Source organism: Anolis carolinensis, chromosome 3 (genome assembly GCF_035594765.1).
Source record: "Anolis carolinensis isolate JA03-04 chromosome 3, rAnoCar3.1.pri, whole genome shotgun sequence".
NCBI classification, from domain to species: Eukaryota; Metazoa; Chordata; class Lepidosauria; order Squamata; family Dactyloidae; genus Anolis; species Anolis carolinensis.
The window spans coordinates 35,065,907-35,091,993 of NC_085843.1; the positions used below are offsets into that span (position 1 = coordinate 35,065,907).

The following is a 26,087-nucleotide window of genomic DNA, read 5'->3' on the forward strand; positions in this document are numbered from 1 at the left end:
CCATTCTGGCTTCTTTGCACTTGTCTTATTTTTCTTCTTTGTTGGCACTGTTTGCATTTGCGCCTTGAGTATTTCACTTTTGAAAAACTCCCATCCATCCTTAACTCCCTTGTTTTTTAATATCGGCGTCCATGGAATGCCGCTCAGTAATTCCTTCATTTTTTGGAAGTCAGCTCTCTTAAAGTCCAGAATGCGTGTTTGACTTGTCTTAGTTTCAGCATTCCTTTGTATTGCAAACTGCAGGAGCACATGGTCACTTGCCCCTAAGGATCCAACCACTTCAACTGTATTGATCAGGTCTTCCACATTTGTTAAGATTAGATCAAGAGTTGCTGATCCCCTTGTTGCCTCTTCTACCTTCTGGACCATAAAATTATCTGCAAGGCAAGTGAGGAATTTGTTGGACTTTGTACTCTTGGCTGAGTTTGTTTTCCAGCAGATATCGGGATAATTGAAATCGCCCATGACTACTATATCTCTTCTTTGTGCCTGTTTGGTCAGCTGTTGACAGAAGGCTTCATCAAGTCCTTCATCCTGACTCGGAGGTCTGTAGTAGACACCCACAACAAGATCTTTTTGAGTCCCGGTTCCCTTGATTCTTATCCAGATGCTTTCAAGCTGGTTTCCCGGATTACAGTCTTGCATTTCTTCTGCAACGTAACTGTTTTTGACATATAAAGCTACTCCCCTTCCTCTCCCCTTTGTTCTATTTCTGTGAAAGAGGTTATAGCCCTCAATGGTTAAATTCCAGTGATGGGAGTCATCCCACCAGGTTTCAGTGATGCCTATGACATCGTATGTGTGGTGCTGTGCTAGACGTTGGAGTTCGTCTTGCTTATTTCCCATGCTCTGAGCATTAGTGTAAAGACATGTAAGCCCCTGTGACCTCCCCTCGAACTGTTTATTTGGGATTATTGTGCTCTCTGTACTTGGTCCTTGCTGTGTTTGTGCAGCCCTCCGTTTAGCCTTTTGGTGGTTCCCTGTGGTCGTGGGTAATATAGTGTTCGCCAGGCTGTTGTTCCCCTCCCCCAGTGGATCTAGTTTAAAGTGCGCCTGATGAGGTTTGTGAGTCTGTGTGCAAAAAGATGTTTTCCTACTTGTGTGAGATGCACCCCATCGCTTGCCAGTAGTCCATCCTCTTGGAAGAGTAGACCATGGTCAAGGAAGCCAAAATGCTCCTCTTGACACCATTTTCTGAGCCAGTTATTGACCTGTACTATTTTTCCGGCCCTTGTAGAGCCGTGTCCTACAACGGGGAGGAGGGATGAAAAGATCACATGTACATTATACAGTTTTAGCTTTGTTCCCAGAGCTCGAAAATCATTTGTGATCTTTTGAAAAGTATGCCTAGCGGTGTCATTGGTACCTACATGAATCAACATAAGGTGGGGAGGGTGATGGGGCTTTAGGAGCCTGCTGAGCCTCTGAGTGATATGGTGTATTTTTGCCCCCAGGAGGCAGCATGTTTCTCGAGCCATCCCATCCGGTCTGGAAATGATGGCTTCCGTTCCTCTAAGGAGGGAGTCACCTACTACCAAGACCTGTTTCCTTTGAGGATTGACAGGGTCCCTTTTGTGCAAGACAGTGTGTATGTCCCCTGAAGAGTGTTCCTGTTGAAGTGAATCATGTAGGTGTAAAGTGTTGTCCTCCTCCTCAACATCCCCAGTGCATTTATCAATGACAATCCATTGAGATACATCCGAGAGCCCATTACTCTCCCAAGGATGTTCCTGTTGCTCCTGGTCTATGATTGGGGATGGAGCATTTGCATGATTACATAAGTGTGACTGTGGTGATGCACTGTCCCCGTCAGGGCTATCCCCTGCGCATTGATCCAGGGTGGTCCACTGAGTGGTATCTAAGAAACTGTGGTCCTCCACAAGATGTGTTTCCTGATTGTATGTTAATGATGTAAGAATTTCAAATCTGTTGTGTAAATGCAGCTGAGCAGAGGAGTTCTGCGGAGGCTGCCTGGTCCTGCGTCTCCTTCTATGGGTGACCTCCTTCCAAGCCTGAGGGTTGTCTACCTTTGAGTTGATCTCCCCATAAGGTTTCTGATCATGGTCTTGGTGGTGTTGGTGTGATGCAGGCTGCAGATCTACAGCAGTGTGTTGTGCAGTGTCCAAGAAGAGCTCGAGTGCCTGAATGTCCTTAAGGGTCTTAATACGGTGCTCGAGCTGTTGGATCCTCTGCTCCATCAGAGTCATCTGTTTGCATTTGGAGCATATGTAGTTGTCTAGTTTTTGTGTGAAAAAGCGGAACATGCCACAGCTGGTGCATGTGATGGGAATGTTTTGCTTTTGTTGCATCTCTTGGTGAGCGTGGTGGCCAAGTGGGATCTTTGTACAGTTAAGTAATATGCACGCACTTTATGTGCAGACTGCAACAAACCACCTCTTTGTGTATTTGTTTATGTTGCTTTGTTTCCTGTATGTACTGCAAAGGATAGTTAGTAAAGGTGCAAATAAAGCTTTCCCAGAAACTCAATTAACAGGGGACAATGCCTGCTGTCAATCAACTTAAGTACCTGGCTCTCATTCAACACAACAGTCACACAACAGTTAGACTTTGACCACAGGAGCCAAGCCCACACTCAGTTTAAAATCTTAGCCAAATCTTAGCCAAATCCTACCTGAAGCCAGGGAGCAAAAATGTCCTCCTGCTGCCTCTGCTTCTGCGAGAACCAACTGCCCTCATCACACTTGGGCAGGACCCAGGTCTTTTGAGTAATTGAAGTAACTTTGAAGCAATATCCGATATCAAAAGTAATTATCCTAAATCCTGGAATGTTAGAAAGTGAACTACAGTTATAAACTTGTCTTCTATTTTTCATGTTACAAAGATCTGAACTCGAGAGCTAAAGAAAAAAGATTACAGATTGCTACAGTAGAGATTGAAAATATGGATAGCACAGAAATATTACTAGATCATTTGTTGGTTATTAAGGCATGCATACTGTCCAAAATATTGTTTTAATTCACAAAATCCATGTGAACCCCCCTTCCTCAGAAAATGAGGAAATAGAGAATTCTGGAGAAACTAGTGCCGTGCCTTATTCTGATGATCCTCTGCCTAAAAGACAGAAAAACATCACAATGACAGCATGAGCAAGAGTCAGAAGAGGAGTTGGAAATTCCTTGAGACTCCTAGAAGAAGAATGCAAACTCTGTCATTGCATCCTTGTGAACAATATCAGCAGGAATATCATATAGGACATATGTTGAGTTAAATCAGATTCAGCGGCCCTCCCTACTTAGCCTGCTACAAATTATCTATAGTCAAGGCAATGGTTTGTTGATTTTCAGAAGCTCAGCTAGGCCATTCATCTTGCTGCTTACTGTATTTTGATTCCTGGACTTTGGAACACATTTGGACTTTCCTTTGGTTTCTCCTTCTCTGGGTCCTGGCCTGGATAAGACTGACTTCTTGTCCTTTGACTGAAGTTACCTGACCACTTTATTTCCTTGATCTCTCTTCAGTGTAGAATGCATCCCTTCTTCTGCTTAATCCATGATTCTTCTACTGCTTCTTAATTCTCTATGAAGTACATCAAGGAGAGAAATAGTGAGTGGCTCAAGTTTCATGACTCTGTGGGAGTTTGATTCAGGATTTCCCAGTTTTGGGGCCAGTGCTCTTAGCATATTTTTATCAAATAAACACATGATCATTTAACATTCATATTCTATTTTATCATTGAATATTTCAGGTTTGTAGTGTTCGCTATTTTTCATTGCAGTTTTGTAAGGTAACAAAAATTATCAGTCCTTCATAGGTTTATACAAACTTACATCTCTGTGAATTCCTAGCTCTACTTTGACAAAACATTTAGCATTCTTATCTTTGTGGAACTGACTCAGGGTGTTTTGATAGATACCTATCTATCAGGAGTGCTTTGATTGTGCTTTTTCTGCATGGCAGGCAGCAGGTTGGACTGGATGATCCATGTGGTCACTTCCAACTTTATTATTCTATGATTCTGTGTTTGAGACTATTAGGTTAATTCAAGTCCCAGCTAGACCAGAACCACTGAATCAATGAAATTCAGGTAGTTCAGCAATCAGTTGCGTGAGTCTAAGGCTCCTTCTATACTGCCATATAAAATCCAGGTTATCTGCTTTCAACTGGATTATATGGCAGTTTAGACTCGTATTATCCTGTTCAATCAGATGATGTGGATTATTTGCTTTGATAATCTGGATTATATGACAGTGTAGAAGAGGCCTAACAAATAAATGAAACTAATAATTCAATTTATGCCCAAAATATACAGCAAAGCAGAGATGTTGTTTGCTATTATGTTTTTAACATTTTCATTTGGACATTTCATGTAGGTTTGGGCTGTAAAATCTCTACACCCATCTTTAATGGGGCACAAAACCTTAAGTATTAATGAACCCGTATTTAATGCTTGTACTTCAGTGTGAATGACCATATTATATATAAAATATATTGGCAGAAATAAAAGAGAAATAAGTAGTTGTTATTATTATTCTTGAAAGAAATTCAAAACAGCTGGAGTTTGTATGAGTGAAGTGTATCAGAAATTAAAAGACAAAGAAGTGCAAGAGGGGATGGGGCAGGGAAAGCAGACAGTAACCAGTAGACTATGTTTTCTTTCTAAATCTAAAAGAAAAGCTAGAATTCTTAGCGTAGTTCTCTGTGACAGGCAGATGGTGATTAAGCTACTGATAAAGTGCATCTCAACATCAAGCCCTTTTAGTAATTTGATCTCAGAGGATTATTAGGTGCAATTAATGATCTAAGGTTTCTGTGAAAAAAATTGGTTAACTATATCATATTCATACAACTATTCAATTCAAGTATGGTTAATATTACAAACCAAGTATGGTTAATATTATGAGAGTGAGCACAGTGTAGTGTCTGGAGACCATGGAAACTCACTGAGTGAGTAACTTTGGGCTACTTACACTTTCCCAACCTCAGACAGAGTCCCCAGTGGTGCAGTAGGTTAAACCCTTGTGCTGGCAGGACTGGTGACCGACAGGTCAGCGGTTCAAATCCATGGAGAGTGGGTGAGCTCCCTCTGTCAGCTCCAGCTCCCCATGAGAGAAGCATCCTACAAGGATGGTAAAACACCAAACGTCCAGGCGTTTCCTGGGCAACGTCGTTGCAGACAGCCAATTCTCTCACACCAGAAGCAACCTGCAGTTTCTCAAGTTGCTCCTGACACAGGAAAAAAAACTTCAGATGAAGGCAAAAGCAAACCCCTTATGAACAAATTTTGCCAAGAAAAGCCCATAATAGGTTCACTTTACCGTTGCATGCATTGGAAATATCACAAAACAAGTGTTAATATAAATTTGAGAAAAGCGCTATTTAAGTTTACACATTCTCATTCAATGCTTCAGTCAAAATGAGTACGACCTATTCCCATCACTTCTTCAAAGTGAAGAGAAGTTGGAAATCCAATGACTTTTTTGGCACTGTGTGAGGCCTCATCTACACTGACCATTTAATACTGCTTCAAACGGATATTAAAGAAAGTGGTTTTGCTGTGCAGTTCATTACATAGGAAATCCTGGAACCAGTTTGAAGCCCGGATGGTGATTACATAAACCACAGTGCACTGATGCTCATTAATGACCTTCTTTCCTGCACTTTTGTGAGAATTTATTGTTTGGCTACCACAGGTTGAAACTAGCTTTGAACTGCATTAAATGATCAGTGTAGATGGAGCCGAAAGCATTTTAAGTTTGTATAGCTAAGTTCTGAACCAATAACCAATGTTGGGTAGTATGATTAATTCTACTCTGGTAGTATTTTGTGCCTGAGTATTTGACCAGACAGACTCGGTCTTCCTGGAAAATATATTTTAATTGTATAGAAAGGGTTTTGTCTGATGCAGTCCAATTATCTTCATGCAGCATTGTCCTAGGAAGCTTTTGGGGCCTGAGGATGTATTTTTGCGATGTTGCATTGCTCTTCATACTTCTTCGGATATTATTCGTATAACTGAAACATTCCAGTTTTTTCTGATATGTCACTTTGCAGGTATTGCAATCTAAGGAACTTCAAAAGAATAGGTTTTGCCACATCTGTCTTTCTCCTTCTTGTTTTCTACTAAAATATTGTTATGATTGAGCCTCATGGCTCTGTTACTGACAGACGTGGGCGTAAGACTCCTCGGGAGTCAGATACTCTCGAGGAGCGAGAGAGAAAAAGACTGCGAGACATATTTGCAGCACCATCTGACGAAGAATCTTTCGAAGGGTTTACGGAGAGAATGGAGGAGGGGCTGGTTAGCTCAGAGGAGGATGAGATGGATTGGACTCGGGTAAGGGAGGAATTGGGGGCCACTGGCCATGATAGGGCAGAAGATGAATGGGGACCTTCAGGATTAGACCCATGGCTTAGCTGGAGGGATGGGACGGGATCCACAGCTGGAGATGCTGTTGGGCGTAGTCAGAGGTGTTCCAGCTCTGACGAGGAAAGTGATGAGGAAACGCCCGGGTTAAGGAGGACAGCTGACAGTGATGAAGATTTGTAACTGGCATAAAATGGGGCTTGGGAGCAATTGCAAATTGCGTTGGGCAAGGTAATCTGGGCAAACGCTTGGGATCCGTGTGTGTGTGGGACGCTTCCCTGAAGACTTGTGTGCTTTCCTGTGCTGAGACGTAAGTTGATTGGAATCCAAGGTCAGACGGCGGGAGGGATTGTGTGGGCATTTGTTTGTGCAAACCTGTGTTTACTCTTATTAGCTTGACCTTCCGTCGTCTTTCTGACGGACGCCATCTCCTGCTTTGAGAACCCGGACTGAACTGACCACGGCTTGTCTTCCCCCCCTTCTTGGACTTGGAAAAACTACAAACGTCTGCTTCTGGCTTTGATCTACGGAACGGAACTGGTCTACTCTACTTCTACAATCCTTGGCTGAATTGCTCGTGTTGGAGATCCTGTCTACTGTGTGTGTGTGGGAGCGACGCAAGTTACTCTAAGCACAGTGCTGGCAGCAGAGAGGAATCTGCTGCCAATTAGTTGCATTCTTTGTATCTTTTGTTCCTTGGCTTTCGTTCTGTTAATACCTAGGCTGAAGCAAGCAGTTTGTTTTTACCCGGATTAAACTCCGGTTTAATCCGGTTTATCTTTTGAACATTTACTTTTGTCCCCTTCTTGCGCTTAAAGGCAAAAACTGCCTGGCCCTTGTGTTTTTACGGGCATTTTTGAGTTCTGTAATCTAATAAACTCTGTTACTTTGAATCTTGTGGCGTTCTGTCCTTGACAGATTGCCCAACGCCCATAAAAAGTTTATTGCAGCAATAAACCCGTCAGGAAGACGATGGATGAGTTAAGAGCCAAAGTAGACCAATTGCAAACGGCCTTTACCGTAAGCCAAACAGCTTTTGCTGTGAAAGGACATGTTTTGACTCCTGAACGCTTTGACGGAACCAGGTGCAAGTTGCCAACCTTTTTGGCACAAGTGGAGCTTTATTTTTCTCAGCTCAGTGCTCATGCTTTTCCTACTGACACTAGTAAGGTGGCTTTTATTTTGAGTTTGTTGACCGGTTCCGCAGGACAATGGGCCACTAATTTAATTTTGGGAAATGACCCAGTCAAGGACAATTTGAATAATTTCAAAAAGTTGTTAACTGATACTTTTGGGGATCCTCTCCGCACGGAGAACGCTGGGTGGGCCCTGTATCGGTTGAAACAGGGAAAGGGGACTGTTTTGGATTACTTAAATAAGTTTAACCTGTATCGCCACCAGCTGGATTGGGGGGAAAATGCATTCATGCTTTTATTTACTGCCGGGTTAAGTGATATGCTCCAGGATGAATTAGCACGCTTGGAGCCGGCTGAAAGCTGGGACGCCTTAGTAGCTAAGGTGCTGCGTTTAGACGCAAGGTTCGAGGCTCGTAAACACTCAAAAGCAATGTGTGCGCCACCCATGCATGTAACCAGGGCACCTGTGGTGATGGGGGAAGAGCCCATGGAGCTTGGGGTCTTTAAAAAACTGTCTACAGAGGAAAAGAGCCGTAGGAGGCAGCTGGGCTTGTGTTTGTACTGTGGGAATGCTGGGCATTTTGCCAAAAATTGTAATGTGAAACCTTCCCAGTTTTCGGGAAAAGGCCAGCCCTAGTGCGACGTGAGTCCAACGCACTAGGGCTCCTCAAGCAGTCAACTGAGGGGAGGAAGCATGTTTTCGTACCCATTACATTATCTGTTGGGGGAAGGGAACTTGTTTCTACTCTGGCACTGCTGGACTCAGGAGCTACGGTCTCCTATGTAGATATTGAGTTTGCTAAGAAGCATGGCATTCCTAGAGTGCGCAAGGCATGCGACGTGTGGGTGGAGGGAGCAGATGGGAGACTGCTGGAGACTGGGGTGGTTAACCAGGAAACCTCAGCAGTAACGTGGGAGGTGCAGGGAGTAACGGGAACGTTTGTGTGGGATATTACGAGCTTGCCTCGATATGATGTGATCCTGGGGATGGATTGGCTAGCTGTAGTAAACCCACAAGTGGATTGGGCAACACGTAAAGTGATCTTAAAGAGGCAGGATTGTTGCACTCTAAACGTTACTCATGCTGATATGGAGGGAGTGCCTGCTGAGTATGGGGAGTTCTCTGATGTATTTTGTAAAAGAGAAGCGGACAAATTACCACCGCACAGGCCATATGATTGCGCCATCAAGTTGGCAGAAGGTGCGAAACTGCCAGCAGGGAGGCTGTATGCCTTGACTGTACCGGAAAGGCAAGCTTTGCGGGAGTTTCTAGATGAAAATTTAGCCAAGGGGTTTATTCGCCCATCTAGTTCTCCAACTGCGGCACCAGTATTCTTTGTAGCCAAAAAGACTGGGGAACTTAGGCTGGTCTGCGACTATCGGATCCTAAACAAATACACCATTCGGGATAGGTACCCGCTCCCTTTAATCTCGGAACTGTTATCAAGGGTGCAAGGGGCTAAGGTCTTTACCAAGCTTGACCTGCGGGGGGCCTATAACTTAATCCGTATACGGGAAGGGGATGAATGGAAGACGGCATTTAACACGTGTTTCGGATGCCACGAGTTCCGAGTCATGCCTTTTGGGCTTTGTAATGCTCCTGCGGTCTTCCAGAGGTTCATGAACGATGTGTTCAGGGACCTAATTGACCAATTTTTAGTGATTTATTTGGATGATATCTTGATTTTTTCTAAGGACGAGAAAGAACATCGTCAACATGTCAAGCAGGTTCTGCACCGACTGCGGGCTAATGGGCTTTTCGCCAAGGCTTCCAAATGCGTCTTTCATGTGCCTGAAGTGGAGTTCCTAGGTCATGTAGTGTCAGGTAGGGAACTTAAAATGGACCCACATAAGGTTGACGCCGTCAACTCATGGCAGGAGTTGAAGACTAAGAAGGATGTACAAAGGTTCTTAGGTTTTGCTAATTACTACCGGGAGTTTATTCCGAATTTTGCAAAGCTCACGGTACCTTTGACGCAGCTTCTGCGCAAGAAACAGCCATTTGTATGGGGGCGGGAAGCTCACGAGGCGTTTCTACAACTTAAGTCTAGTTTTCAATCGGACAACATACTAACCCATCCTGATGTTGACAAACCGTTCGTGGTAGAAGCGGACGCTTCTAGCTACGCGTTGGGGGCTGTATTGTCTCAGAAGGATTCCTCAGGGACCTTGCGTCCCTGTGGATTTTACTCGCGGCAACTAACACCCTTCGAGCAGAACTATACCATATGGGAGAAGGAGTTGTTGGCGATTAAGGTGGCGTTTGAGGTGTGGCGGCACTGGCTTGAAGGGGCACGGCACCAGATCGTGGTCAGATCTGATCACAAGAACTTAGAGCACTTGCAAACAGCAAAGAAGCTAAACCAGCGTCAAATCCGATGGGCTTTGTTTTTCTCCAGGTTTAACTTCAAGGTGCAGTTCGTAGAGGGGAAGGCAAACTTGCGGGCCGATGCTTTATCCCGCAAGCCGGAGTTTAAGACCAATGAGCAGGTTGTATGTCAGACCATCTTGCCTACTGCCTCTCTGTGTGTTGTAGATAATGAGCTCGGGTTACATGACCAGATCCTTGAGGCTCAGAGGGATGATGTGTGGACACAGGAGCAACTGATGCTGCTCTCAGCAGGTAACCGTACCATACTGCCGCATCTACAAGATCAAGACGGAGTATTGGTACGCAGGGGACAGGTCTACGTACCAGTGGGGGCCCTCAGGTTGGAGGTGATTAGAGCCCACCATGACGAACCCATGGCTGGGCACTTTGGCAGATTCAAGACCGTGCAGCTCATTACCAGGAGCTATTGGTGGCCAAAGATGCGGCAAGACATTCTGCGCTTTTGCGACAGCTGCGCCGTTTGCCAGCAGAGTAAGACGCCTGTTGGGCGCCCTAGAGGGTTGTTGTCGTCTTTACCTGTTCCGGACAGGCCATGGCAAATCATTTCCATGGATTTCATTTCAGATTTGCCTAAGTCTGGGGGTTATACTTGTATTTGGGTGGTGGTGGATTTATTTAGTAAACTGGCTCATTTTATTCCTTGTTCAACCATTCCGGCGGCCCCTACGTTGGCCTTACTATTTACTAAGCACATCTATCGTTTGCACGGAGCACCCGAGGTGATTATTTCAGATAGGGCTCCGCAATTTGTGTCACGCTTTTGGAAACATTTCCATGAGTGTTTGGGGACTAAGTTAAACGTGTCTTCAGCTTTCCATCCGCAAACGGATGGACAGTCGGAACGGGTTAATGGGCTCTTAGAGCAATATCTGCGTTGTTTTTGTTTAGATCAACCCACGGCTTGGGTGAAGTGGTTACCGGTGGCGGAATTTGCTTATAACAATGCGGTGCACACGTCTAGTCAGCATACGCCGTTTGAGCTAACTTATGGTTTTCACCCACGGGGAGGTGTGGCGCCGTCGACCAATGTGGTCTCTTCGGACCCTGTGTACCGCTCTACGGAAATGGCTGCATTGCATGATGTTGCCCGTCGCTTACTGTTGGAAGCTAAGGCAACGCAGAAGACTCAGGCTGACCGCCACAGGCAGGCAGGGGAGGAGTTGGAAGAAGGGGATTTGGTGTGGTTATCTTCCAAACATATTAAACAGGCTGGGGGAAAGTTTGCGCCTCGGTATTTGGGTCCCTTTCCTATCGTTAAAAAGATTTCTTCCGTTGCGTTTCGTTTGCGTTTACCGTCTAGTTTAAAGGTCCATCCAGTCTTTCATCGTTCGCTGTTGAAACTTGATACCTCTAGTCGTCGTGGTGCTATAGCGGAGGGTATCACTGCCACTTCTCCGCCATCGGGGGAGGAGGCCTTTGTGAGAGGGGATAGTGTTATGATTGAGCCTCATGGCTCTGTTACTGACAGACGTGGGCGTAAGACTCCTCGGGAGTCAGATACTCTCGAGGAGCGAGAGAGAAAAAGACTGCGAGACATATTTGCAGCACCATCTGACGAAGAATCTTTCGAAGGGTTTACGGAGAGAATGGAGGAGGGGCTGGTTAGCTCAGAGGAGGATGAGATGGATTGGACTCGGGTAAGGGAGGAATTGGGGGCCACTGGCCATGATAGGGCAGAAGATGAATGGGGACCTTCAGGATTAGACCCATGGCTTAGCTGGAGGGATGGGACGGGATCCACAGCTGGAGATGCTGTTGGGCGTAGTCAGAGGTGTTCCAGCTCTGACGAGGAAAGTGATGAGGAAACGCCCGGGTTAAGGAGGACAGCTGACAGTGATGAAGATTTGTAACTGGCATAAAATGGGGCTTGGGAGCAATTGCAAATTGCGTTGGGCAAGGTAATCTGGGCAAACGCTTGGGATCCCTGAAGACTTGTGTGCTTTCCTGTGCTGAGACGTAAGTTGATTGGAATCCAAGGTCAGACGGCGGGAGGGATTGTGTGGGCATTTGTTTGTGCAAACCTGTGTTTACTCTTATTAGCTTGACCTTCCGTCGTCTTTCTGACGGACGCCATCTCCTGCTTTGAGAACCCGGACTGAACTGACCACGGCTTGTCTTCCCCCCCTTCTTGGACTTGGAAAAACTACAAACGTCTGCTTCTGGCTTTGATCTACGGAACGGAACTGGTCTACTCTACTTCTACAATCCTTGGCTGAATTGCTCGTGTTGGAGATCCTGTCTACTGTGTGTGTGTGGGAGCGACGCAAGTTACTCTAAGCACAGTGCTGGCAGCAGAGAGGAATCTGCTGCCAATTAGTTGCATTCTTTGTATCTTTTGTTCCTTGGCTTTCGTTCTGTTAATACCTAGGCTGAAGCAAGCAGTTTGTTTTTACCCGGATTAAACTCCGGTTTAATCCGGTTTATCTTTTGAACATTTACTTTTGTCCCCTTCTTGCGCTTAAAGGCAAAAACTGCCTGGCCCTTGTGTTTTTACGGGCATTTTTGAGTTCTGTAATCTAATAAACTCTGTTACTTTGAATCTTGTGGCGTTCTGTCCTTGACAAATATTAATATAAAATATTAATTCAGCCCCATGGAGGTTCTCTATCCTATTGTAAAAGTGGTATCCTGACCTCCAATGTGAACTGAAAAAGCAGTTTAGTGTAAGACAATGAGTCAATTACAATAAACATATTTTTATTTTGTTACTTTAAAATAAGACACAATGTAAATCCCTGTTTCATTTCCTTAGAAATTATAGTCATTTCTTTGTGTCTGATGTGGTCTATTTTTCTGGCCATTTGCTATGATTGTTAGGAAAGAAAGCTCAAGGCTTTCTTAATTTGAATTAGCATGAAATCTATAAAATAATTTCTGTCTGGAGAACAATATATAATTGAACTAAACAGCATTGTTTCAGTCGCTCTCTCTCTCTCTTTCTCTCTCTTTCCATTTTGCTCCTTTTTTCCCCTCTCTCTCCCTGAGCCCATCTTTTCAGACTGCAAGCATGAAAAGTTATTTTCTGGTGGTGTGATTAGATTGGGGTTGAACTCTCCAGCTGGCAGGCCTGTCTATGACTGGCGGCGGCCTGTCCCCAGTGCTTGTCATTTCCTGACATGCCTGACAGGATGGGGACAGCAACCCCAGACAGGTTCATTAGATGGTGTTTTCCACAGCTGGGCTTAAAATAAAATAAAATAAATAAATCAGGCCGTGCTTTGTCAAGGCCCAAGCTGTAGGGGCCTTTCTTGTTGGTTTAAACCCAGTCCTTGTTTTGACAAATTTTGATCTGTGCACTTTTTAGGTTTTCTGACACGTTTTTGTTTCCTTCCCCTTTGGCCTGCACTCTGCGCTCTCTGCCTTGTTGCTGCTTCAAAATCCTAACACAGGCTCACCCAGGAGAGCGTGGAGCATGCTTGTCCAGGGATTTTAAAACAAAAATAGAGCCATACAGTAAACTAACAATAATTGTTCATTTCCATGGTAATCAGCACAATAACAAAGAGTGGGGAAAGAAAACCTTGGGACTCTCATAAAGCCAATTACAAGTTAAGTCGAGAGTTTTGATGGTGCCAGAAACATGCCATTTACATGATATCATTACTAGCAATCTACACTGTCAAATGTATTGCGCTGTGGTGCTGCCAGAAATATAAGTGTCTTCATAACACTATTTTGCCTTTTTGAAAACTGCCAGAATCGATTTGTGTAGAATTTTTTAAAATTTTAACAAGGCTCGAGGCAAGATCAATCATGTTTACAAATTCATTCTTCTTTAGGAATATTTATATCATTCATTTAGTTGTGTAGTTTTAACTGAAAATTTTCTCAAGTAGATTTATAATCAACGCTGTTTCATGGATGATTATTATATGCCATGCATATTGCCTAATGTGGAATAACAGGGTAGCCTGATTTCAGTGTGTGGAATGCAGCAGAACAATCATTCAAGTAAATAAAATAATTACATGGTGAATGTTCTGTTTTCTCTTACAAGTGAAATTATATAAATGGATCTAAACTCTCATATCATGATTTCTGTACGTTATGTAAAGGCATTACTATTTTATGTACTCATATAGATACAAAGTCTTCTGTATTTATTAAATAATTGAATAATCATTTATTGAAATACTGTACCTACTAATTATCCCAGTCATGTTAAACTGGTAATTAGAAAGTAATTATTCACTACTTCAATTTACTAACTGCTGGCCATTGTGTATGCACTATTTTCAGTAGTGATCCTTAGAGAGAGTCTATTAATTTTGGATATTTTAAGTGGTGGAAGAATAGCCACATGCAAAATGCTTGTCTAATTACAGGGCCACTATCAAAACACAAATGAAATTCTTTGCTGGAATCATTTACTTTGCTTCTTTCTGCCAAGTTGCTTGGCATATTACAGCCTTTTATGTTAGCTGCGTTGAACAGCTTGTGGTCTATCCAATGCAGCTGAAAGCCAACCCTTCATTCACAGAAATCTGAGCACTTACCTTTCCTTTGTATTGTTAGTTACTGCTGCTTTAGTTTGTGGTCTCTATGACAACTGTTTAAATTGGGATGGGCAACTGTCATCTGGAGTATTACCCAAAGAAAAGTGTTAGTGAGCACACAGTCCCATAGATAGGGCATTTCAATATAATCCAATTTTAATTGAGCTCCAGAGACTTTGATGTGCTGCAGAAGGTTGGAAGAGAGCTATTCCAGAGAGAAATTAAAGCAGCCCAGCAAGGCTTCACTACTCCAGACTGTCACCATTTTAAATAAGCATTAGCATCAGACTTAACCTTCCCCTATGGAACATCTCTTTCAGCCTTTTTCCTGCTTTTTTGCCATATGCTACAAAGCCAAAGGCACTTTCATCTTTCTATATACATTTTACACCCTCTTGATTAGCTTTGAAAGGCATGTACTGGACTTGAGATGCATCAGAGACTGTCTCTTGGACCTTACTTTGCAGTTCAGAAAAAGAAATAGAAAGTAGGAAAGGGATTAGTTTGCAATTGTCATCTGGCATATGTTGGATTTTCCTTGGAAGATTGCTGTGAAAGCGAACTAGCCTGATGCTAACAAGTTTAAGATTAGACTTTACAATTATTTTTAGCTTGGACTTTTCCATTCCCCTCACTTGCAACTGTGTGGATGCTACTTTATTGGAGGATGTGTGCGACAAATAAGAAAACTATCTTTAGCCATATGCACAAAATACCCTTGTTTGCCAACAGTACATAAGCAGAGAATAGCCACAGGGGAATGGCAATCAGTGGAGAGAGTGATATTGACTAATAATAGTAGGAGACGAGGGAATGCCAGCTCTTTAACAGATTGCACACACTGAAAGAAGTCTCTTACTTAGCTCTAATAATAGTTTTTATTTCATTGCCTCCGGAGAAAGATTCCATTGCTAGTATTAATTACAAATGTGCGTAGAAATTCAGATAAGACCCAAAGGAACCCAAATGTGGATGCTTTCATTCTTAAGTCATAACTTTCAAATCTACTTACAAAATGCACAGCACATTCTCATGATACAGGGATACAACTTTCTATGAGAAACAGCTAAAGAGGCAAATGAGAAACAGTCTTCTGCACAGGAGCTCATAAGATTTTGCATCTAATTGTTTCTCATTGCTATGTGTGGAGGTAAACAATGGAATGAATCAATGAATGAATGATGAGTGAAAGGATTTCAGATATGAAAATCTTAATAAATGAGATTCAAACTGTAAGAACCAGAAGGTGGGAGCAAGCAATTCTAGAACGTATTATCTATGTAAATCTGTTAGCCAACCCAGCTCAATTTTTGGAAATTAATTTGGATGGATGCAAAAGGAAGCAAGAAGAAATTCTGACTATCCTCCTGAGGAAGTTACCTGAAGCTGATGATAAAGGAATATGCTTAGAAGCAAATTGACCGCAATTAAGTGATATTTGGGTTTGTAAGAGCCAGCACTAATGTATTATGAATAAATTGTGCCAGCCTGCATTTAGCTTCTTTTTCAAATATTTGGTCACTGGTTTAGTAGATTATAAGAAAGATGTGGATACAATGTGTCTTGATTTCTGCATATAATTTGACAAACTCTCTCATGAAATGGGTAGCAAACTTGATATTCAGGCTATCTCAAAACGAGTCATAGTTCATTGGAACACTTTTCACACAATCTCTCATCAGTAGAAAGAGATCTCTGACCTCTTCATATGGCCCTTTCCCCATCATACAGGGAAAAGGGGAGGAAAGTCTGAGTAGCACTTCTCTTTGGGAGAAATGTGGGCAGGGGTTGCCGTGTGCTATGTGATTGCGCACAGCAAGCCCTGTCCTTGCCACAATTAAAAGTAGCAAAACAGGGCAAAAATGCTGTCCGAACGTGTCCCCCGCTACGACCCACCTCGAAGCTTAAGATCGTCAGGTGGGGCCCTGCTCGCGGTCCCGTCAGCCTCACAGGTGCGGCTGGTGGGGATGGGAGACAGGGCCTTTTCAGTAGTGGCTCCCCGCCTATGAAACGCCCTCCCCATTGAAGTCAGGCAGGCTCCCTCCCTCCTGTCTTTCCGAAAGAGAACAAAAATGTGGTTATGGGACCAGGCATTTGAGCATGAGTAGCAGCAACAATGAGATATGAATATATGACCTACTGACAGACCCCACCTGGACATGGAAAGCACCTTAAATGTATATTTAAATGTATAATTATGTATATTTCTAATGTATATTCTTAATTTTATTGTAATTTTTAATCTCAATGGATTTTTAAATTTGATGAAAACTGTTTTTTGATGTGTATGTTTATATTGTAAGCTGCCCTGAGTCCCCTGATGGGTGAGAAGGGTGGGGTAGAAGTGATGTAATAAATAAATAAATGCCCTGTGTCACTCATGTGAGTTGACAGAGGGCTCTAATCTGAGTCCAGTATTCACCTTTATTAAAAACATACCATAAATCATGGTAGAAATCATGGAGTCCCCCAGATATTGCGGTACTTCAACTTCCAGATCTCCTCATCATTGGTTGTGTTGACTATAGCTGAGATTTCCAGTCCAACAACATATTATACCACTTTCTTACGTCAGCCACATTTTCAATCACTTAAGGAAAGGAGGAAAAAGAGAACACTGATCAAATTTAAAAATGGGGTAGGATTGATAGAGATAGTTAATACCCCAGAAAGCATAAATAGCATTCAAAATTATCTTGACAGAAATAAAAACTGTGCTGAAACTCACAAAATGAAATTCAATAGAAAGCTTGTGCTTCTGGATTGAAGAGGAAATACATATGTGCAGCATGTGGGGTACCTGACATGGCAGTAGTACACGTGAAAGGATTTTAGGATTATAGTCAATCATAAACTCTATATGAAACAGCTAATACAATTTTAGGGTAAATTAACAGAAATACTCCAAATCAAGGGAAACATCAATTATACTTTATTTTGCACTAATCGGATGTAATCTGCAGTACTACATTTTCAGTTATAGAATAGGTTCACAAGAAGTTAATGAAAACAGGAATGGAAAATAGTATAGAGTGTAAGCCCTTGTGTTGAACTGGTACCATTTATTTAGAACAGGGAAGATTGGGATGGGGCAAATGATAGCACTGTTTAAATATATGAAAAGTTTCCAGGTTTTTTGAAATTATTTTATTAATTATTTGACGCAAACAATCTAATATACAATTTGAAAATATACATTCAAAAATAATGAAACATGTCAAGATCTATATATTTCCAGTTTTTATACTGCTAACATTTATGGATTATTCCTTTACAGGTTTTCAATTATGTTACATCTCTAGCTAGAACAAATGTGGGTGGGTTATGTTTCATATAAAGTTCCACATCTAACATAACTATGAATGGTAGTTTCTATGTGTTATTACACTACTGAAGATATCTGTTGCTTGTCTACAGAGAATATTTTGATGTTGCCTCTTGTTTCTAATTTCCTCAGGTTTTGCATAAAGGTTACTCTATTTAATTTATCATATATATTAAAGGGGCCACTTAAATATTATAAAAATATAATGTGAGACTTGTTCAATGTGTAAATATGTACACAGGAAAAAACACATCTTGCAAGAACTAGTAATTGCATATTCATTCTGCTATAAGATGCATTAATCAATAATGAAGATAATCTTTGGATTACTTTAGCCAATACTTGGTTACATGGACTCTTTAGAATGGGATGATAGGAATCATGCAGCCCTTCAGAAGATGTTGGACTATGTCCCAGTAGTATCAGAGTTTCTGGGAGTTTCACTCTAATAACATGGAAGCTCTATGATTCCTACTTTTGCTTTAGGAAAAGGCATGTTTTACGTGTGCACAGATAGATAAACGTAAAACTGAATATATTTGTATCAGATTTCTGGCTTGTTAGACAATTAGTATTATTAAAACTAAATAGCATGGAGGGATGTATGCCCAGTAATTAGATTGTCCCTTGTTCTTTTTCTATACTGTCCACGTTGTCAACCATGGGATATTATTGCAAGCTTCTTTAAAGAAAAATCAACCAAAAACTCCTATGAGATTTCCATTGACTATTTCCTATGTTGGATGACATATGTATATATAAATGTTCTTATTTATTTTAAATGTTGATATTGTTTGGAGGTTAAGCCATCCAAACAGTTTGTGCTCTGCCTATTTTCGCGACCGCACCCCCCCCCCCCCCCCATGTACCTGTGCAAGCATTAAGATCTGCTGGGGAGGCCCTTCTCGTAGTCTTGCCACTGCCAGGAGCACGGTTGGTGGGGACGAGGGAGAGGGCCTTCTCAGTGGTGGCCCCACTGCTTTGGAACGCCCTCCCTAGGGAGATTAGGCAGCCCCCCACCCTATCCTCCTTCCAGAGGGAATTGAAGACTTTGATGTTTAGAGTAGACAAGTCTTTGAGAATGTCTAGCTCAATGGCCTGCAATTATGATAAAGCACAGCACTTTTATCCTATACCCTTGTTCCTTAGCTACAACTTGCACAATCCTTTTCCTTTCAATTGGCCATGTTTTTACGACAGATGACAGTTTAGGTTATTGGCGCTATTCTGAGCTCAAATTGTTGTTTTATATACTAGTGGTTTTATTTTAGATTGTACTTTGTGTTTATTTTATGCCTTGTAAGCTGCCCCGAGTCCCTTTGGGAAGATGGAGGCAGGGTACAAAAATGAAGTTATTATTATTATTGTCATGATCAAGAGAAAGAATAGACATCAACAGTACTGGTCATTGGTATGCTTAGATTTCTCTGACTTTCCTAATTGCATTATTTCCTCCAAAAGTAAAATGTTAACTGTTAAAGATCATACAATAAATTGGCTTTGTTTGTAACACAAAACCCAGTCATAAATAAGTTTTATTTATTTATTTATTTATAGGTTCTTGCTTATACTGAGGGACTACATGGAAAATGGATGTTCAGCGAAATACGAGCTGTTTTTTCAAGACGATATCTTCTTCAGAATACAGCCTTGGAGGTGTTCATGGCAAACAGAAGTATGTTTACTATGTCTTTTGGTTAAAATATTTGTCCCTAAAAATTTACTACAGCAATCCCTCTACATTTGCTGGGGTTGAGAGTATAGAGTCCCTATGAAAGTGGAAAAACCATGAAATAAACAACTCTGTTTTTACCTGGGAGAACACCTCTCTAGGAATTTCTAAGTCCTGCATTATATGGGTCTATACAGTGTTCCCTCACTTATCATGGGGGTTACGTTCCAGGACCACCCGCAATAAGTGAAAATCCACGAAGTAGGAACACTATTTTTATTTTAATATTTATGCATTATTTTAGTAGTTATACACTATTTTAAGTCTTTATCAACCAATTGTGTGCTGATAAATCGCCTCCTTCTTCTCCCGTTGCTGCTTGGATTTCTTTTCTCTCCCTTTGGCTTCGCCTTCCTCCCTTCCTTAGGCTGTAAATTGTAATTTTTTATGATTTATAATATATTTCAGAGTTTATTGAAAAACCGCAAAACAGCGAATCCGCAAAAAATGAACCGCGAAGTAGTGAGGGAATATTATACTGACCATATAATGCAAACTTCCATTCAAACCGTATTATATGATAATGTAGATCCAGCCTCAGTTTCTGAGCAGTAATAACAGGGAACTGTGGTTCTAGAGCCATAAGTGCACATTGGGCTCCTGTTCTGCTCCCAACCTTTATCCACTGAGCTAATTCAGGGCTGATAAAAAAAATTTAAGAAAGAACAACAAGATTGCATTACTGCAGTGTTTCTCAGGATAAAGATCTTCTATCAGTGTGACTAATGATAATTCATTTCTGCAACCAGAATTGAACCAAGATTAATATGGGCGTAGTTAATCATCATTATCATAATGTGCCAGGAATTGCTTCACCTTCTCTTCAAAGTAATGTTTGGAGTTGGCTAATAATTGTCAAAATTCATGGGTTTCTTTAGGAACTGTAGCACTGCCTCTTTGAAGACAGCAGGCACCATGACCTCACCTAGAGAAGCATGCATTGTACCATATTCCAAACCCACTTGGCCTCACCATCAATCTTTAATCAGCCATGAGGAGAAAAGCTCAAGAGAGCTCAAGTAATCATTACTCTCATGATTACTTTGTCCTCAGGCCACATCTACTGAAACTGATCCCAAACAACTTGGAGAGACACAGCTTTGGAAACCTTGGTTGGACTTGACATAAGGTTACTGAGAAGATGGGAGACTTTGTCCTGAAAGTGCTTAGCCAAACAAACAAATAAATCAGAATCTAGTCCTCATTAATAAAAAGTAGGTTTTAATGAGTTCCTGATTATTCTGAAGAGCTCTGCTAACTATACAATGGAAGTAGCAACACAAGCATTTCTTTTTTTTTCTGCCACCAGTACCACATAACAGAGCAATGAGCATGTGCTCAGTCAGCTTCGCAAAGTTTAACACCATTTGCATTCTAGCTATTCAGCTTTTTTTCACTGCTCACAGCTTGCTAGAATATCAGGGAGCAAAATGAGCACCACAATACTAGAACAGGAATTCAACAGTGATTGTGTCAATAGTCTGCCTTGGCAACATTGCCACTTGTCCTCTGGGAAAATCTGTCTGAAAATTCAGGAATGCAGCAGGTTCTGTTAGGAACTCAGAATAACAGTATAATTGTTTGCCTACTCCCCTCTTAACCCGCCAATCTTTCACCATTCATCTCACTACTTTGACAAAGAAGGTGTTGTACACCAGGGCAGGCATACCTCTGGCTTTAAACACCATACCAACTTAGTAAAATCAGCAAGCAGTTTATTGAAGAATAAATGTAGGCATGGCAGTAAAAATAGTAAAACAGCAAAGTTTCAATACATAAAATAGTCCTTAAGCTTCAAGAGGAAACAAAATCCACAAGCCCATAAAAATCCATGAAACTATGTACATAAATCCATGAAACAAGGCAGTAGGAAAAATCCCATACAGTAAACTGGAGCTTGGCAACACTTGGTACATGAAACTAAGAGCACTTGAAAGCTAGACCGTCATGAAATTCCAACGTTAACTCAACTGAGGCAACTCTTTCCCATGACTCAATACAAGGCTTTTCCATATCCCAGAACTGAAAGGAAAGTGTTTCTCTTGATCATACCACTAGATAAAGGTTGTTTATCTCTCTTTTCCTGTAACTGAACTGATTGTCTTTATAATAATAATAATAAACCTTTATTTATCTACCGCTCCATCTCCTTGAGATGACTCAGGGCGGTTTCCAACATGTGTGCAAAAAACAGTCAATAGTCAAAACATCATAAAGCAGCATAAACATAAACATAATAAAAACAACATCCTAAGACAACAGTAAAAAACAGTTCAATTAAAATGAACACAGTTACTGCTCCAATCAGTATATTCCATCAAGGAGTCAAATACCAGTAATTAGGACTGCGAGGTAGACATGGTCAATTATAAGGGATAGATAGAGACTTGTACATCAGCATATCATAGGGCCTGATGGTGAATAGTGTGCAGAGCAGGATCAGCATATTAAACAACCAAACTAATCTTGCTCAAAGACCTGCAGGAACCACCAGGTTTTCAATTCCTTGCAGGAATAAGGCAATGTAGGATCTTGCCTGATCTCTCTGAGGAGGGTGTTCCAAAGCTGGGGGTCCACCACCAAGAAGGCCGGCTCCCTTGTCCCCACCAGTCGCACTTAGGATGACGGTGGGAGCAAGAGGAGGGCCTCCCTGGCAGATATCATAAGGGAAAATGCTATCATGGAGATAAGCAGGGCCCGAGCCGTATAGGGCTTTATAGGTCAATACCTGCACCTTGAATTGGGCCCAGCAGCTTATCGGCCTCTGAACACTCTCTCTCTGTTTCAAAAGCTTTGCTTTCTATCTTGGCTCTCATTAACTTCCACACCTGACAAATCGTCCTCAGACGGTTGTTCTGAGAGAAGCTGTGAAGGGCTTCTCCCAAGAATGTGGCCTTGGGAATCTTCCTGAGCCAGCTCAGGCCTCTAATCCGAGTTTAACTCAGGCCCAGGCAAACCCTCATCCCCATTGCCAACAGTTCCAGGCCTACCATCAGGAACTCCATCCCCATCCCCATCATTAACATCAGACACAATCACAGCTTGAACAGGCTGATATACAACAGAAGATTCAAGTGTAAGTCCCCTTCAGAGGAGATAAAGCGAGGTATAAATAATAATAGTATTGATAATAATAATACTAATGATGATGATGATGATGATGATGATGATGATATGTTTCTGTGAATTGGGCCAATAGCAACTATAGATAGTCTTAAGTTTTCCATACAGGGAGTAAACGTTTTATATAATCCACTAGAGGAAGGCTTAGCAGGAACAATGAGGTCCCCCATGATTGCCCTGGGAATTATAATCAGAAAATAACTCAGCCTTCTCAGTTGGGGAACTTGCTGAGCAGAAAGATGGGCAGTATACCATGAACACCCCCAGTATGTCTTCTACATCAGATGAAGGGCCTTGAAGCCTGTGCCAAGGCAGAGAGATTACCTTGTGAGGAAGTTGGAGCTGCCATGACAACTTCACCTCCCCCTGATCCTCCAGCCTGTGCTGGTATAACACCAAGGGCCAGATGGGCAACTCTGGGTTAGATCAACTTCACCAAAATAGTACGCATAAATTTCAGTAACATATACCAAGTCAGCTCATCCATAATTAAATCATTAAAAAAGATGGATATGCTGTAAAATTACCTGGCATTAATGGAAGTACTACTCCACTAGAAGCCATAGTAGAGGAGCAGCTAAGATTAGGAGAAAGATCAGAGAGACAAATAATGATACTACTTCTATATCCCAATTTCCCATCAGGACTCTTCAGTTTCTCCTTGATGCCTATACATAGACAGTAGACTCTCAGGTATCCAGAACTCTCACAATGAAAACTTTTAAGCAACAAGCCAAAAAAAATCAAAGAAAAATACTTTAATTTTTAAAGCTGTTTTTACATTAAGTTATAACGATAATAATAAAACTTTATTTGTACCTCGCCCCATCTCCCAACAAGGAACTTGGAACGGTTTACAGACATAAACATAATAAATAAATAAACAATCCAATTAATAACATAACTAACTACACAATCAAAATTTACACAAGGCAGATTAGCACATAAGCTACTATAATAAGACAATAAACAATTTAAACAATTAGTAACAACAATTTCAAAAATTTCAACCACTGTTTGACTTTATTTGCCTTAATTTACTTTCATTACTGCATTTCAATATTAATATCAAGTCTGTACAGTGTTTATGCATGGCACAATCTGGGGTATAGTATTAGTTAGGCCTATTTTTAGTAATAACTGTCTAACAATGAGAAATTACATTTATCCAGCATCTACCAATTCCTATGGGTAATGGTTGGCTGAGTGTCTACTGTACATATATCCTATGTCTTCCTTTTCATAGGTCACTTCAGTAAAAGGAGGACCACCCAGGTTTTTAAATAATATCACAACTGTGCAGTGTATAGTTACTATATACATATGCACATAAAATATATGTGCATTGTCAGAAAAAAGAACATACAATAAACACCAAACCAAAGAAATAAACAAATGAATACCAAGTGAAATGGCTTTCAGAGCTGTCTCTGAAATATGGAAAAAACAGGACAATAAGTCCAATTGTTGATCATATCCAGAGTCTTCTATAAGAAGCACCTGTCAACAATAAAGTTGTTTTGTGAAGCTTCAAGCTTCACTCTGTCATAGTCCTGTCCATACTCAAAGCCTACTTAAAAGAAATTTTCAGGCAGCTGGCAGCACATAGCTGGTGGAGACATTGTGCCCGTGGTGGTGGTGCTTAATAAATGGTAGCATAATGCTGAAATATAGCAAGTTTTAGAGTATATTTCGCCTTAAAGAGATGAAATTTGGTATTACCAAACTATATGTTGTGAAAAAATAGCACAAGGAAAATGAATGTGACAGCAGTGAGCCTTCCATTAAATTCTTCTCTTTAAGCTTCATTGAAATTAATTGACTTGCTCTTCTATGTTATGAATTCATTGAAGCCATTAAATATGTGGAGAAGATATTTTTCTGTGACTGAATTGTAAATATGCCTGTCTTCTTGAATATTGTACTATTACTGCCTTTTCTACCATGTGAATGAAGTTTCTGATTCATGCCCCTTGTTGAATTCACAACATTCAGTTTTGCATAGTCCCAAGTAAAATGAATGTAGCTTTCCATTTTCTGGCTATATACACCATCCGTAAGTCATATATCACTGAATAAAAATTGCTGATTGCATTATAGAGTAAGTTGTGTATAAGAAAGAATACTTCAGCATTACTCATCATGAAAATAAACTTAAAATTCTCCAGAACAAGTAAATTTTGACCTTAAATGGATGCAAAAATTTATATGGGATATGTCAACAGCAAAACTAATTTCCACAACAGAACATAAAAATGATAAAGCTCTTGTTTTAACACAAGTTCTGGTAAGTGTTAAAGTACAATAGACACATGTATTACCCAGGGTTATTGGACATAGCTCCAGTTAAAAGTAAAGAGCTTTGAATACCATAGAATAACCCTGGAGAGCTTAGTAATGCCTAGTGAAGTGTTCTCTCTAGACTTCCAGTGCAATTCTGTGGTCAGTTTCCACTGGCAGAAAGGCTAACTCCTCCTGTGCAATTCTATGATCTACCTATAGGGGATTACTTGTGGCAAAGTATGATTGGATTCTATGGTATGCTTCAGCTGAAAGCCCAAGATACTCTTTATTTCAAAGAGAAAAACAGGTTTTCAGATTATGTGAAAATCATATTACATTGTGGGTCTTGGATAGATCCCTTGTGTAATACATAGGCCTACTGTATCTTTAACAAAGCACAATTATAACAACAATAGGAAACCTTAATCAGTCCAGTAACCAAATCCAAGTTGGGATGGTGTTTGGGCCATACTTTTATCCATCTGGACATTCTCCACCAAGAAAACAATGGAGAATTTAGGACTCTGCTTGTCTACTCAGGAGGAAGTCCCAATGCAATGCACAGCTCATTTCTCAACTTTTCAGTTTGCAATATGGATATGAGAGAAGCCTTTCACAAGGATGGTAAAACATCAAAACATCCTGGCGTCCCCTTGGCAGTGTCCTTGCAGACGGCCAGTTCTCTCACCAGAAGCAACTTGCAGTTTCTCAAGTTGCTCCTGACACAGAAAAAAAGCTTGCAATACATTACCCATCCTATGAAATAGCTTTCTTTCCTGTTAACAGCAGCCCAGCTCTAGGCAGGATATTAAAGTTTAAATAGCTTTCACTATCCTGCCTGTTCAATTACCAGAGAAAACAACAAAAGAAGTTTGCATGAGTGGAGAAATCTATTTAGGTTTCCTATATCTTCTTTATTCAGTATAGTTCAGGATTGAGCAGTTGAATTTCTATCTTCTTTCAGGATTTTTTTCTTGAAATATAACAATAATCAACTCTCAAAATTGTATACTTGGACTCATGTATGCATGAATTTCACATCTGCAGACCTATCTGGTTTTTTAACAGTTTGTAATTCTTCAATATTAAAGTTAATGGATGAAGCTCCTGTTTGGACAGAGCTCTCTGTATACCTCAGATCCACACAGAACTTTGATCAGGATTTTAGATGTTTGAAAAATATCTGTCAGTTAGGATTGACCCATAAAGAGTTGCTATTAAGCAGGAAGATAAACATACTGTATATACTCGAGTATAAGCCTGGTTTTTCAGCCC

General features: G+C 41.1%; 1 protein-coding gene across 3 annotated transcripts in view; it reads left to right on the forward strand.

Moving 5' to 3' along the window:
- The window catches only part of LOC100554350 (neurobeachin), a 385,661-nt gene that overhangs the window by 228,923 nt on the left and 130,651 nt on the right, over positions 1-26,087 (forward strand). For all 3 annotated transcript variants that reach the window (XM_016992607.2, XM_008107912.3, XM_062974715.1), the window contains one exon: positions 19,232-19,349. In XM_016992607.2, the coding sequence (XP_016848096.2) occupies positions 19,232-19,349 (118 nt within the window). The remainder of the gene's footprint in view (positions 1-19,231; positions 19,350-26,087) is intronic.